Below are 15,272 nucleotides of genomic sequence, written 5' to 3'. Positions count from 1 at the left end.
ACATACAGTGCTGCATGCATGCCAGCTTTAGATGTTTCAGTGTGTAAATTAAAGACACAGTTTACTTAGAGGCAAGTTCTCCTAGTTTTATCTTGCAAAGTCCTGTGGCAATTGAAATCAGTAGAACTGCAGGGAATGTAAGTCAGAATAGAATTTAGCTTCTGATTTAGAGAGCTCCTCATTAGCACCATGGATATAAAACTGAATTTGAATTAAATTAATGAATTATTTTAAATGATTTTTAATTTGAATGTTCATTCACTGTCCCTTGCAACACCTGCTGATCCTTCCTACTATAGATGACTGAACCCCTCCTAATTGTCTAATCCTCCAATGATTTCCCTCTCTTTCTGAAAATTACACTAACCTCAGCATCCAGTTCCTCCAGCTTCAACATGACAACTGTTTCCCTTTTCCCTCCACCTATGCTTCCCATCAGCCAGAACTCTACCCTACCTACCATCCAACTAATCTCCCAGGTGCTACCCTCCCCTTCTCCCCATCTGCTGCTGCTTCTGTCTCTTTTTCTTGTATGGCATGTGCTCTTCTCAGTTTCTCATTGCTGCTCACTATCACCTCCTCTGCTCTGGAAACCCTAGAGAGGTTCCCACGTGGTCCACTCTTACCCCTCAATCACCCAGTTTTCAGGTGTTATGCAGTCTAAACCACATAATTTCTGAGGATTATGAAGACTTGGCTAGTTCTGCGGTGTATATTGATCTCTTGAGCCATGGATACAGTACATTCTAACAAACAGAGTTTAGTGACCATGAACATCCTCCGTACAGAACATGTAGTACCACACTTCTAAACTCCAATTAGATCAAATCTGTTTTTACAGAGAGATGTTTCTCATCTTGGAAGGAGGTTGAGCTCACATCTCAGAACCATTTCTTTGTGAAAGCTTTTAGATGAAGTGTCAGTGTAAAAAATGCCTCCCACATAGTAGAACTTCTTTTATGTACTTTAACCCTTTATTGGCCATGATTGCAGACCATGGAGCTGCTGACAGTACGTGGACTCATTCTAGAAAGAGCCAGAGTCTCAGTTAACAGAGGGTTATCTTTTTGAATTATAGGAAATGTTAACAAAATGAAGAACTGTTTTTGTATTTGTAGACTTCTATTTTCCTGACTGACTTCTTGGTAGCTCAGCATTTATCTTTCCTTACACAATCCCAAGAAACAAGATGCCTTGTCATTTCCTTACTCTGATACTTTAAACATGTCTTGTCATATATGTAGCGTAGCTGTAGCCATGTCATTACAGAGACAAGGTGGGTGAGGCAAGGTAATATCTGAAGTTTGTCCAATAAAAGAGAAATGTGAGAACCCTTTGCATTTAGTTAAAGCATTGACCAAAGGCCAAGGATGCAAGAAGCAGCTATTTTGTCACTAGATTGGTTCTGCCAACAGAGGTGCTAAAGTTTCACCATCTGATTTTTGTCAATAATGACACCTAAGGATTCACTACCATTAATACTAGTAGGCCTTTCCTTTTGTATTTTTGTCTGTGAAAACAGCAATTTCTTCCTAGCAAATCATTCTGTATCTGTTAGCATAACAAAAATGGCAGCTGAGGTGCTGACTTATTACTCTTTCCACAAAGGGCAGTAAAGAATATTATTTGGCAAATATGGTGTTTAAAACTATACTACATTACTTTATAAACATCTTTGTAGAAGTGTCCATAGCACATTGCTCTTTGATTTAAACAAAGCAACTCTTCCGCAGGTCAGATAGTGTGTCTAAGGTGCTGAGTAGTTGGCAGCCATAAACCTTTATCTTTATAGCATTCTGTTATGAATCTTTGAACCTGCAGTAGAGACAGTGAGTTATTACTTATTCCAACTTTGTATGCACCATTTTATCACGCCACAGACAATATTCTGAGGAAGAGAAAAAAACATGACTGGCACACACTGCAATGTGTTTTACTTCAGTCCTGAAGGCTTAGGTCACTATTACAAGGAAAAAGGTAGTAATGAAATGACTTGTTATTGCAATTGTAATCCGCTTTACTTATTTTAATTCAAGATTTTAAAATTTAAAACCTCAGACTGTTAGTAAAATGTTCCTGAACACAGTATTCCTGCTGACTAATAAACTTCACTAATAAATTCTTGCTGAATTATAGTCTGGAAAAGACTCTCTGGTGTCACTACAACACCTATCTGCTGGCTGCATAGCTCCGAAGAGGGTATATTTTCTCCAGAGCTGTAAGATCATTTGAAGAGGCATAGTGGAAATCTCATCTTTTACCACCGAGGGCTACTTCAATATTAAGACAGAATTTTCTGAGGCATTCCCTTAAGCTATAATTACTGTATCCCCTGTAGCAGCATTTGTACAGTGATAGTCACAACAAACTGATATCTTTAACAGAGTGAACATCTACTTTGGCTTTAATTCCGTGTATCTGGTAGAAAAGAAGAGTTTGATCCACTCACCAAGGATCTAATTCTGCCCCTGCTTAAATCAATGGCAAGACTCACATTGACTTTAATGGTGCAGGCTCAAGGTTTGGTCTGTGTGGACTGTGCTTACACAAATATGCTGCAGATAAATGGTCTACCTACCTCTAACAAACATCTATGGAATTTAGTAAATGCTAGACTAGAGCTTCATGTCTCTCTGGGAAGGACTTGGTGATAATGCTGGTGAGAAGGGATCTATTTATATAGTGTTATACAATGTGACTGACCCAACCACAAAATACACCCAATATTTTCAGGTGTTTGATTTTTATTGTCAAAAGAGGCACCCTATATCACCCTGGCTACTGTAATCACAAAACTAATGGGCCGTATCACACTGTCTGGCCAATCTATGATCACAGGAAGCTTCGGGGGTAGGAAGCTTCTGCCTCACTATGTTCACAGGAAATAGTAACTGGGAATAGACAAGTGCATTATTACACAAAAAACATATATTTCCTTGCAATAATGTAGCTAATACATTGTCATGCATCAGCTTTATTATGCTACTTTAATCCAATATTAATGTATGTGTTCTATTTATTTTGTTCAATAATATTTTGAACTGTTTTGAACACATTTACTCTGCACTTAGGGTGTGATACAAAGCTCATTGAAGCCTGTTGAAAAATTCAAGTAACTTTGGATCAGAGCATCCATTTCTAAGTTTCTTTGTATGCTGTTGCCTTATTTTATGTTCCTTGTTCATAGGTTTTTATTTTTTTCATTGTTTGTTTCATTTTTAGTAATATGATTTAATTTAAAGTAAAACCAAGGAGGCCTACAAAGAAAATATGTCTCTAAATGTTAAATGCAGGTGTGGGGTCACATCAGGGGTGAAAGTAACTTAAAGGACTTACCAGTACTCCGGAGTCCTGAGCAGGGGGCAGCGCCTTAACCAGAAGAGGCAGAGCCTTTAAATCCCCTGGTCCTTTAAATTAAGATTTAAAAGGCCCCAGGCTCTGGCTGCAGTAGCAGTGACTGGGAGTCCCAGGCCTTTTACATCACCCCCAGAGCTACCAGCTGCAGATGCGGCTGTGAGCCCCGGAGCTACGGGGTGATTTAAACGGCCCAGGGCTCCAGCTGCCACTACTGCAGCAGAGCTCTGGGCCCTTTAAATCACCGACAGAGCCCCAGGGGCTCCCAGCTGCCGCCGCTACCCCAGACTCAGCCTATGGTGGCTATTTAAAGGGCCCAGGGCTCTGGCTGCTGATGAGAGCCCCAAGTCCTTTAAATCACTAGCCTGGGGAAGCCAGTCTGGTCCAGCACAACGTACAGGCTCTTGCTGGTATGCCGTACTGGACCGGACCGGCTTACTTTCACCTCTGGGTCACGTGTATAGTACTTCAGTGGAAATCTACTTTGTGCTTTGCAGTATACAGAGCTGCAGTTTTCATCTGCAGAACATAAAGTACTTTTTAAACCTGGATAAAAATTCTTATCCCTATTTAATGGATAGGGAAACAGCACAGAGAAGGTTAATGACTTGTCTAAATATATACTGTGGTTCAGTGGCGGAGTCAAGATTTGAATACAGATCTAGTGACTCCCACCCTATGCTTAATATACCAGGCCACAGCTGCCCATGAAATGTTTAACACTAAGTGGGGCATAGCATTTTTTGCAGCTGTTATTGCTAGTTTTATACTGTAGGTTTTAAGTATGTTGACTGAAGAATGCTGCAAGGAAAGATTGTTTTCCTTTCAGAATCTGCAAAGTACTGTACATACTCTTTAAGACTCCGCTGAGGAGCAAGCCTCCCACAGCTGCTTCAGATGCTTAAGACTTAATTTTGATTTTAAATTGCCTGTTTGGAGCATTGTCCTCCCACGCTGCCTCTGCCACATTTCCTGTGTTCAAATACAAACTTTAAAATGAAACTTTAAGAGCAGCTGTGGAGGAAGGGAAAAATGGCAGATGCAGTGCGGCATGCCCTGAGGATAATGCAAAACCCTGACATTTGTCCTGCGGGTTTGTCAGGACAATTATAAAAGAGAGAGGGGAAACCCAGCATGGTTAGAGTATGAGGAATGCATGACTTTAGAGCCCAAAGCCATGAATAATAGGTCATCTCCATGCAGGAAACTTCAGAGAGATGGGCTTAATAGCACTGGCACATACTCAATAGCAAGTCAGTGCTCTTAATGAAATCTGGAGTACATCAATAGAATAAAAAGAAAATTGTGTTACTGTGTATAATCAGTTACATGTCACCACAATGTTATGTACTATATATGCCCATGTACTTCACAGTGAAATATGCTCCTGCAGTACTGATAACTATTGATCTATATTCAGCTACATAACAAGAATTCACTGAATTAAATTGAACTAAAATTATATTAAAAAGTAGAGCACCATTTTTAATATACTAATGCCATAAGCGTAATAAAGAGTTTGGATTTCGTAAGTAAATACGAAAAAATATTTCTTTATCTTTTCAGATGTAGTTGTGTGGAGCCACATAATCCTAGCAATAAGACCTTGCAATATTGGAATGACCACAATATCTCTGCATCAGACATACCTTGGGGAAACCTAACAGTGTCAGTAAGTGATAAATCCATGAACATGAATGTTACCTTTTCTGCTGTAGTCATATGAATAAATTACATTGCTCCAGCTATGATTGTATTGTTTAAATAAGGCACATACAGTACTTTGCTGAACAAAGGTTAATGTAGATGTTCTATCATTAATATTTATAGAAACCTTTTGCTAGATTATTATATAATCTTTATTAGTACTGTGATGCAGCAGGGCCAGAGGGCAGCAGGAGAGTGATAGATAGGAGGTATATAAGCCCCAGGATGATTAAGGCCTTATTCCCTGTGGACTGAGGAGAGGTTATTACAGGGTAATTAGAGCAGCTGAAGCCAATTAAGGCCCCAGAAGGAAGCTGGCTGGAGAGGTCGCCTAGGGAGTCGCTGCTGCACCTTGGAGGTGGGGTCTCGCCTGAGCCTTGCCATGACCCCACTGCCTGCCCTCCTTCCAGCAAGGAGAGGGGCTGCTCCAGCGTGGCAGGGGTTGCCTGCGGGGCTGGGCCGACCTCTCTTCCCTGAGGAGGAGAGAAGGAGAGCTGACTGTAGTTTGCAAGAATACTGTTATTGACCAGAGGATCAGAGTACCAGGGGAAGCAAATCCCTGCCCAAGCAGAGCAGGGGTACTCCACAGGCACAGAGGACCGAGAGAAACCCTGCCCAAGGGGAATGAGGGAAAGAAGCCCATGAAGCTGAAGGGGATGGGATCCAGAGTAGGGGGCTGACCTGGGTTCCTTCCCCACTTCCTTCTCTTCCACAACAAGGCAATAGCAGAGCCGTCAACGCCCAAGAATAGGGGCAAGGGGCAACATCCTGACCCATCACGCTAAGGAAAAGCGTGGGACCAACCACGATAGTGTTGGCCATTTGCCTAGTACATATTAAAGCAAGAATGTGCATCATTGTGCACTGCTTTAAAAAGTTTGTTTACATACTAACAGAGAAGTATGACTGACATTGTCTAAACACATCAAATGACAACAATGAATTTGACCTAAATTCTACCAGATGGCAAAACTAAAGCTGCCTTGTCTAAAAAGAATCTATAAGCTTTATTTTCTCTAAAATACTCTTCTAGCTGTTTAGGCTATACTGACAGGGGAAAGAGAATGTTTGTTAACATCCCAGTTAGTTGCTAAAGATCTATTTTACCCGTTCCTTTAATGTCAGCTATGTACTGTGTTACTATTGGACTTGTATAAACATTTCCTTGACATAAAAGAAAGCAAGCCACCATTCTACAGCACCTAATGCAAAATGTATTATTCTTGTAAGGGCTTGTTTCAAACACACAAAATATTTGTTCCTGAACTATATATTTTTCTGTATAGGGTTGGAGCCAGGGAACCTTATACTTATTATATTTCTTTCCCTCAGCTGCTTTTGAAGCTTGATTGTAAATGGCATATTTGAAAACAGGCTCTTTTTTTTTTCTTGCAATATTTTCTTCTTTGTAAATGGTCATTTAATTACAAAGCCAATGGCAATTCAGTCTAGAAAGAGAGAAATCTGGGACAGGCTCATGAGAGTCACAAGACGAGGCCTGTGTGATTTTTTTTCAGTAGGCAGTCGTCATCATAGACATGTAGTCTTTCATCTTCATGAATTTCTTTTCAGAAAATTAGGCTGGGGGAAACCTTTCAAAAGCAAAACTTAGATTTGCCTTGTTTTAGTCAACTAAAGTCTATAAATGTTAATTCAGTTGATATTGTGTTCTTTCTACAGCATAGGTTTTCAACCCAGGAGTTGCCCCCCAATCCAAGGGAGTGACACAAAGATTTAAAGAGGTTCATAACCACCTTCTTTTTCTTTATGGATTGATGGGAGTGTGTGTGTAGGGGTTGACCCTGAAACTTCTTTGTGTTGTAACATGGGGTCACAATATGGAAAATGTTAAGAACCACAATTCTAAGGGATCCTAGCGATTTCAGCAAAGACCCGATAGTGTGAGCTCTCAGAATAACAAGGGAAGATGTCTGCTATCACAGTGTTTCTCAGAGTATATTTATAGCTTAGACGTAAAACAACTAATTCCATTTTAACAAATAAATGTTACTAAGCCCTAATGTGTTACATTAAGCAACTGAAAAACTGCACACAATGAAGGATTCAGGAATATATAAGTTTCCCCTCAAAGATTTATTGTCAATAATCTAGTTTAAATTGGGAGCAGTATGATCGAATGTTCCAATATCCCCCATGCCTGTCAAATAAATATCCTGATTTCCTGACAATTATATATTTATTCATCATTTGAAATTTCTTGATGTCATTCGCAACCCCTCCCTGGTGCCAAAATATGCCAGTGAGAGGCCACATTGATTTGTTCTGGTCACACACAGGCAGCCCTGTATTTTCCACATATTAACTCTTGTTAGTGTTCCTGGTGGTAGGTCTTATCAGTGTAGTGCTTAACAAGGGCACAGGGAGTCAAGTTTATCAGAAGAGCAAAGAAAGTGCATTTTGTTAACTGCACAAACACTTGGCTGAATCTGGGTCTGCTCAGATTTTTGCAATTCTCTAGTTTGCACTGGACCCACTTAGATTCTTCATACAGGCATTAGTATAGTCAGTTTGTAAATTGATATATATTCTTACAGGATGAAATTCACCTTTGTGCACAGGCCATCATAAAGGGACCATGTGCCTTGATTTAACCAGGGCAATAGTACTTTTTAATCTGGCATCCCAAAATCCTGAGAACTGCTTTTGGGATGCCTGAAATGTCCTGTTTTTTCATTTCATCAATCAAAGTTTTCTGGTTTTTAATACCTACTGACTGTTTGTCCCAGATGTATTGCTATATTGATATATGTTTTGCACTCCCTTGTCTCACTCTCATCCCATACTAGGGTGTACTTCGTGCCAATCATTCTTCAAAACCAAAGCTTGTCATAAATTGTCCAACCATGGTGCTGCAATATGAATTTGATGAGTCAGTGACTCAGTGTAATTGATGAGAAAATTCTGCTCTGGCAGCATATAGTGGGAAGGAATAGGTACCTAGCAGTTGTGATAGCCTCATTTCTCCTTCTCTCTGTGGTGACCAGAACCATAAAGAGGAGGAAAGTGAGGGACAGATAGTCCATGGGGGATGGGGCATAGTTCATTCGTTCATTCTTTCTTTCTTTCTTAAATAGAAAATGTAGAGCACCTGAGTATTCTATGACTCTAATAAATGTTGCCACAAAAGTGCCCCAGTTTGTTATTTTGACAGTATGGTCAGTTACTTATTCACCACACAAGTCTGCTCCCATAGTCAGGGTATTAGAGAATGGACCCCTCAATTCAGGTTACTCTGTTTCTTATATTCCTTTACTTAATGAGCAGTGGGATTCCATGTTCTATAGTTCACAGCTTCATAGATTTCCCACATTTCTGTGCTTATTGGTTAGGATGCTGAAAACATCTGTATTTATGGTTGTCTGACAATCATTTGTTTAGATTTCTACTAGAGGTGTATCTGAAATGTAGGGTTCACATGTGAGATATAGGTTGCAGCAAATCTGTATGCTATCTTTTTAAAATAAATTGGTTAAAATTTGACAAATTCTGACACATCAGACTTTGAAGTGAAGCTGTTGCCTGAAATAAATGTTTATGTTTTGTTTGGTGTATTCCCTGAATTTTATCAGATCTTTTGAGAAACAATCTTAGCTTTTCCTAAGCAAAGAAAATGTTGTGAAGTGTGCTGCCCCCTTCTGGTAAATACATTTGTTAGTTCCGGTCTGGGATAATATATAGGTCTGAATAGTTTTCCTTCAAATTAAAGTTAAAACAAACAGCTAAAGCTTGGAAATGCAAGAAGAGTAGCACTTATCAGAGTATTTTCTTTCCTTTCTCAGCAGCCGTGTGAAAATTAAACATTAAAAAAAAATACAACCAAACTGTTTAAAAACAAATACAAGTTTGTTTCAAAGCATGGGAGAAGATTTATTTATCCAAACCAATTTGCCCATCCTTAATTGATATCACATAGTGATTATGTCATTAAATATCTCTAGGAAAAACTGTCAGTCATTGCTAAGTTTCTGTAGTGCTCTATGGCACAATGTCTGAGTGTATGAGATATTCTTCATTCTAAGATGAACAATTCTCATTTTCTAGCTTTCCATTTTTCTTCATAGCATTACAGCTGAAAAGTACAGTTTGTCCACACAATCTAGATATAAAGATTTGGAGTTTTAAATGAAAGAAGGTTAAATATCTCAAAATTAGTTTACTATTGACAATATATTATATGATCTAATCTGTCATTTATTTAAGGGAGTAGCTAATCACAGGAAAAAATATATAACAGCATTTACTAGGGCATTTTTCAAAACAATCCTGCTTTGTTCTTCCTGTTAGGAATGTGGGACGTTTCATGGGGAGTATGTTGGACGAGCCTGTGGACATCATGGCCCTTACGTTCCAGATGTTCTTTTCTGGTCAGTCATCCTGTTCTTTTCTACAGTAACGCTATCATCCACACTGAAGCAGTTCAAGACTAGCCGATATTTTCCAACAAAGGTACCTGGAATATACCTTTTTAATGCAAAAGTTTGTGTAAATCTTGTAGAAGTAGAAATCTCCACTGTTGCAGATTCAGTTTCTTGCTGCCCTCTATAATTTCTTGCTGGTGAAGTGCTGTAAGTTGTTGGGATTTTGTAGAGAAATTGTTTAATTATCTGGTTTTTGTTATTTTTCTTGTTTCCATCTTGATGTTTAAAACCAGAAAGTACTTCACAGCAAAATCTGACAAACAGAAACATCTTCAATCAGCCTTTAACACTGAAGAGTGACTCAGTAGGGGGTTTGGTCCTAATAGTTAAAAACTCAGCTCTCTTCAGAAAAACGAATAATGATAAAAAATAGCTTGATGTCCTAAAGACAACACTACTCCCACTGCAAATTGTTCTTCCTTTAATGCTCTGTTTACAAGTGATGTGTCCTTCTGCAATCCTGTTCATATTCTTTAAATATTTCCCACCCTCTGCATGTTATATTCTGTACCAAAGCTACTTATCTCCCACCAATCTAGATTCCTAGGGAGAGTTGCATTGTCTCCTGAGGCTGCTGCTACTACTTGCAAGAGTGCAGCGCATGCTCCCCTTTGAACCAACTTCTCTGGTTGGTGAGGAGGAAGGATGCAGCTATTACCATCCCCATCATGGGAGTGTGCGGACTGCCAGTGTGCCTGACCACAATGCAGATGAACAAGAATGGGTCCTTGTGCTCTTTCTCCATGTTGTGAAATTGAAACAGCACACGAGTGAACACAATCTCTCCCATGAGGAAAGTATTTGCTTAAGCCAGTGGTTTTCAACCCAGGATACGTGTACCCCTGGGGATACGCAGATGGGGATACGTGTACCCAGGGGGTACATCAACTCATCTAGATATTTGCCTAGTTTTACAACAGGCTACAAAAAATGCACTAGCGAAGTCAGTACAAACTAAAATTTCATACAGACAATGACTTGTTTATACTGCTCTAAATACACTACTGTACACTGAAATGTAAGCACAGTAGATATATTCCAATTCATTTATTTTATAATTATATGGTAAAAATAAGAAAATAAGCAATTTTTCAGTAAGAGTGTGCTGTGACACTTCTGTATTTTTATGTCTGATTTTTGTAAGCAAGTGGTTTTTAAGTGAGGTGAAACTTGGGAGGGTAGACAAGACAAACCAGACTCCTGAAAGGGGTACAGGAGCCTGGAAAGGTTGAGAGCCACTGTCTTAAGCCATAAAAGGAATTAAGTTTAAGCTCTTGTATTTGCTTTCTCAAATCCCACATGGATTTTTTGGTATTTCCCTGCTGGAAATGACATTTGTCTCAATATTTTTAGGTGCGATCTATAGTCAGTGACTTCGCTGTCTTTCTCACTATTATGTCCATGGTTTTAATTGACTATGCCTTGGGGATTCCATCTCCAAAACTTCAGGTTCCAAATGCATTCAAGGTAATTCATTAATAAACTGTACTGTTGTATTACATCACTAAAATACTTTGCCACGTAGTAGATTAAGTAGATATTTGATAACAAGTGAATAATAATTCTTCTCTGAACGTGTGTGTGTGTGTGTGTGTGTGTGTATGTGTAAGGTCCTGTTGTTTTAGGAACTAGCTTGTGGCCCTTGGCTCTACCATAATACATATAAATAATAATAAACTCCTTACAGTGCAACCTTTATTATTCAAATCTCATTGATCTGAAATTCCCTGTTATCTTCACAAAAGTGAAGTTTGTCTATTTGATCCTTAGGAGCAAAAGTAGGTTGGTCTAACTAAAGAGCCTTAGTCAGTTATCTCCACCCTATTTTTCTTCTCACCCTTGCCCTTGTCTCTCATCAGTAGGGTGACCAGGAGCAAATGTGAAAAATTGGGATGGGGGTGGGAGGGTAATAGGAGCCTATATAAGAAAAAGACCCAAAAATCAGGCCTGTCCCTATAAAATCAGGACATCTGATTACCCTACTCATCAGGCTACCCTGTGCTCCTTGATATTGGGGGATCCAGCCAGCAGACTGTGAAGTTTGCAGTCTCATGTGCCTCAGATCATCCAAATCCTAGATTATTATATGGTTTTGGGCGTCCCCCTGAGACCTTGGATCGTTATCATTTTACTGAATGCAATAAAGTCTGTAATATCCCAGTTAACATATAACTGGTAAAGACTTAAAGAAATGCAGTGTTTATATTTACCTGCTCTTTCTGGTACTATTTCACAGTATGATGTTTAGTATATTCTGTGACATTATTCAGAGAGATATTAATTCTTCATAGAAGCATCTCTAAATGAAACATATTATTTCCTAAGTAGTGCTTGTCTGTGGCGCTGCAAGGTCAGAGCATTTAATAATCACTAGAATTCTGAATTGCCCGTCCATGACCTTATGTTTTTGTAGCCCACCAGAGATGATCGTGGCTGGTTTGTCTCTCCTCTGGGGCCTAATCCTTGGTGGACTATTTTAGCTGCCGTAATTCCAGCTCTGCTTTGTACTATCCTTATCTTCATGGACCAGCAGATTACAGCCGTTATTATCAACAGAAAAGAACACAAACTCAAGGTATATGTTCCTAGAACACAGTCAAAAGATCATATGTTTACTTTACCTTCCTGCTTTGCTTTATGTAATGTACTTTCAACACTGCTCAATAACAATTAACTTATTGTGTATTATTTAGCAGTCTTTTTCAATAAATTTTAAAAAATGGAGCAAGTATGTTAATTTTGTGTATGTAATTTGTATTCTTTTCAGTGATTCTCTTTTTACACACGTCTTTAAAAGCGTTCTTAGAGCATACCCCTCAAGTCAGCAAAGCACTTAAGCAGGTGTCATTTAACTTTGAGCATCTGCTTAAGACCCATTGACTTCAAAGAACTTCAACATATGCTTTAAGTTAAGCACATGCCAAAGTGCTTTACTTAATCTAAACAGTCATGTCTAATATCTCTTGAAATCCAGACATCATCTGCTGGTGGGCATAATTTTGAGAATCTGTTAAGGGGACATGGTATTTTCTTATCACTTGGTTCCCTCTCTGCCTCTCCATATCTTTTGAATTTCCCCATAAGTGCTTTCTTCCCTTCCCTTCCCTTCCCTTCCTTCTTGGAGGAGGGAGAAGTGTAAAAACTGAACTTTAGAGGGAAAATGGTATCTTAAAACAACATAGAACAACTTCCTGCCAGATGTCTGCAGATGGAGAGAGGAGAAAGGGCCATCACCTCTCTGAAGAGCTGCTGGGCAAAATCCAACAGCAGGGTTCTGTACTTGTATATGCAGCAAATTTAGACCTCTTTTGACATACTTTTAATAAACAGCAATCCAATCCCAGATCACTTTAGCAAATGTATTGGCGTCCTTCACTTTGCACTGCTGCTTCTTCGATGATTGTGACATTTGATATGTTCTTTTTTTTGCCCTTTTTGTCAGCCTGACTCTTCATGTCAATCCATAGCATTGCATATGGTTAACTTGACAGATGCAGGAAATTGCTGCCAAGCTTTGGAATGTGTTTTTTTCAGCACTGGCATCTGGGAGTCAGATGGCTCTCCTGGCTGCCCTCTTGTCTTGCAGCATATTAGTTTTGCTGGGGTCTGGTATAGCATCACCTGTTGGTATGCTTTCTTGTCCTCCCATATGTCAGTTTCCTTGGATCCTAGGAAAAACTCCCTGATTCTGTATGTATTAGTGCATACATTCCTTCAAAATATGTCAGAAAGTAAAATGGGCGTCTCTGTTAGGATTTAGATTTAAACTCCTTCTTTGAGTACATGTGTGCATATTACTAATCTTTGTTAACACATCTCTGTGTTTAGCTAGACATGTCTTAGATGTAAGACTAGTGAGATAGTGAAGGGAATTTTTAATTTGATTTACCTTTATGAAGATGTCTCCCATGGTAAACAAAATAAATGAATAAAAATGGCATTTTCATGTTTGGTATGTGACTTGCATTTCAGAAACCCAAACACTTCTTAATTTCTTTCTGACGATGAATTTTACTTGTAAAATGTCTGCTTCCAAATCATTTTTTCCTCTTTTTTTATATTTCCTTTAGCAAATTCTGAATAGAGTATGCCTTAGAGTTTCTTTTTTTAGTCTCTGTAGCAAACCCTTCCAAGTTTGTTTGGAAATGGTTTAGTTACTTTTTTTATGTCATCTGCATAAGTTTGCAGGTAAGATTCTGGTTCAACACATTCATGTTATTTGCATGAGCTTTACTGCTTCATCAAAACAGGAAATTGGACATGTTGCCATATTGGAAAATATGTGATTTACCCCATGTGACTTTTCTCAGTAACAGTTTGAACTTTAAGTGCACTGTTGAACCACAGTCTCAGAGAGTATGTCTACACAGCAGCTAGAGGTGTAATTTCCGTCACAGTAGATGTTTTCTTTTCATTTGAGATAGTTCACTAAACATAGCAGGGTAGTTGTGGTGATGCGGGTAGCCAGCCAAATACAGTCCTGTCTGAGACCCTACATAGATATAGTCAGGCAGCTAACCCATGCCTCTTTGGCTACTCTGCTATTCTTATAACACTATGTCGATAATATCTAGTATGTATACATCTATGCCAGTTGGGAATTATGCCTCCAGCTGTAGTCTGAATATACTCACAGTGCTCCTGGGTTTCCAGAAAGAGGGAGGAAAAAAATCCAGCTGTGACAAAAAGTTCATGTATATGGAAAAACTTTACGCAAATCAATGTTCGTGCTCACATACAAGTTGGACACAAACCAAGGTTAATTTTGAATGCATTTGAGGTTTGAATCCAATGTTTTACATATCTCTGCTTGATAGCACAGAAATGTTATAACTTGACTTATCTGATTGTCTAACGCAGTTAACCTTTAAGATGGTATTTCTTTCATACTGACTGTTCCTACCAATGGGATGGTATTTCTTAAGAATGCAACAGGGGAAAACTGAAAAAGCACAGTACCTGATTTATTTTTTTAACCAACCTTCTTAATTTATAGAAGACTATTTTTACAATGGACAAAAGTAGAAACACATATTGAAATCTCCAGAAAAAAATCACAAGCAAACCTCAGTTCAGCATGATAATGATACTACTGAGAACTTATTAACTTGATGTGGCATTAATATAAGGATTTTAAAACATACAAAAAGGTGCATGTACTTTTATAGACACTGACGATTTAAATTAGTTTTGTGGCTGCTAATTTAACAATATCTGTGATCTATTGTGGAGGAAAGAGTCAAGTTTTGTGTTTCAGCCTGCTGTATGACCATGTCTATTTGCTTTCCTCTATGAAGTTTTTTTTAAAAGGTGAATTTATTACATGTGAATGATACCATATTGGCAACCCTGATAATTGGCATCCACTGTTATCAACAGATCAGGTCCAGGTAAATCAGCAGTGACACATCTTTCTCCATATTTGCTCATCAACATATCTGAAACTGGCTATGGAAGGACCACCTGTATGGATGGCTTCTCTTGGTATCTCTCATGACACCACCAGAAAAGAAGCCAAATGATACCAGTTTTGGTAGTAGATTTCGGATGTGGATACTTGCCTGCTAGGAACTAGACTAAGACCACCAACTCATTTCGCATAAATTACCAAACTATCACCATAATAAACACCTTTCTCTCACTGCTGACATCAGCTGGATAAAACATGGAGGACTGCTACTTTCTGTTAGGCATTTGAGTTTTTGAAATTGTTTCTAATAGTTAATTAGGTATGCCTGCTGCTGGAGCTTTCCTTAGTTCAGATGTCATTTT

The 15,272-nt window shown here is 38.8% G+C and overlaps 1 protein-coding gene across 5 annotated transcripts in view; it reads left to right on the top strand.

Moving 5' to 3' along the window:
- The window catches only part of SLC4A10 (solute carrier family 4 member 10), a 334,643-nt gene that overhangs the window by 304,405 nt on the left and 14,966 nt on the right, over positions 1–15,272 (top strand). For all 5 annotated transcript variants that reach the window (XM_075070163.1, XM_032803549.2, XM_032803548.2 and 2 more), the window contains 4 exons: positions 4,921–5,026; positions 9,367–9,528; positions 10,854–10,967; positions 11,914–12,075. In XM_075070163.1, the coding sequence (XP_074926264.1) occupies positions 4,921–5,026; positions 9,367–9,528; positions 10,854–10,967; positions 11,914–12,075 (544 nt within the window). The remainder of the gene's footprint in view (positions 1–4,920; positions 5,027–9,366; positions 9,529–10,853; positions 10,968–11,913; positions 12,076–15,272) is intronic.

Source organism: Chelonoidis abingdonii, chromosome 10 (genome assembly GCF_003597395.2).
Source record: "Chelonoidis abingdonii isolate Lonesome George chromosome 10, CheloAbing_2.0, whole genome shotgun sequence".
Taxonomy (NCBI): domain Eukaryota; kingdom Metazoa; phylum Chordata; order Testudines; family Testudinidae; genus Chelonoidis; species Chelonoidis abingdonii.
This window is presented reverse-complemented; position numbering and strand designations above follow the sequence as displayed.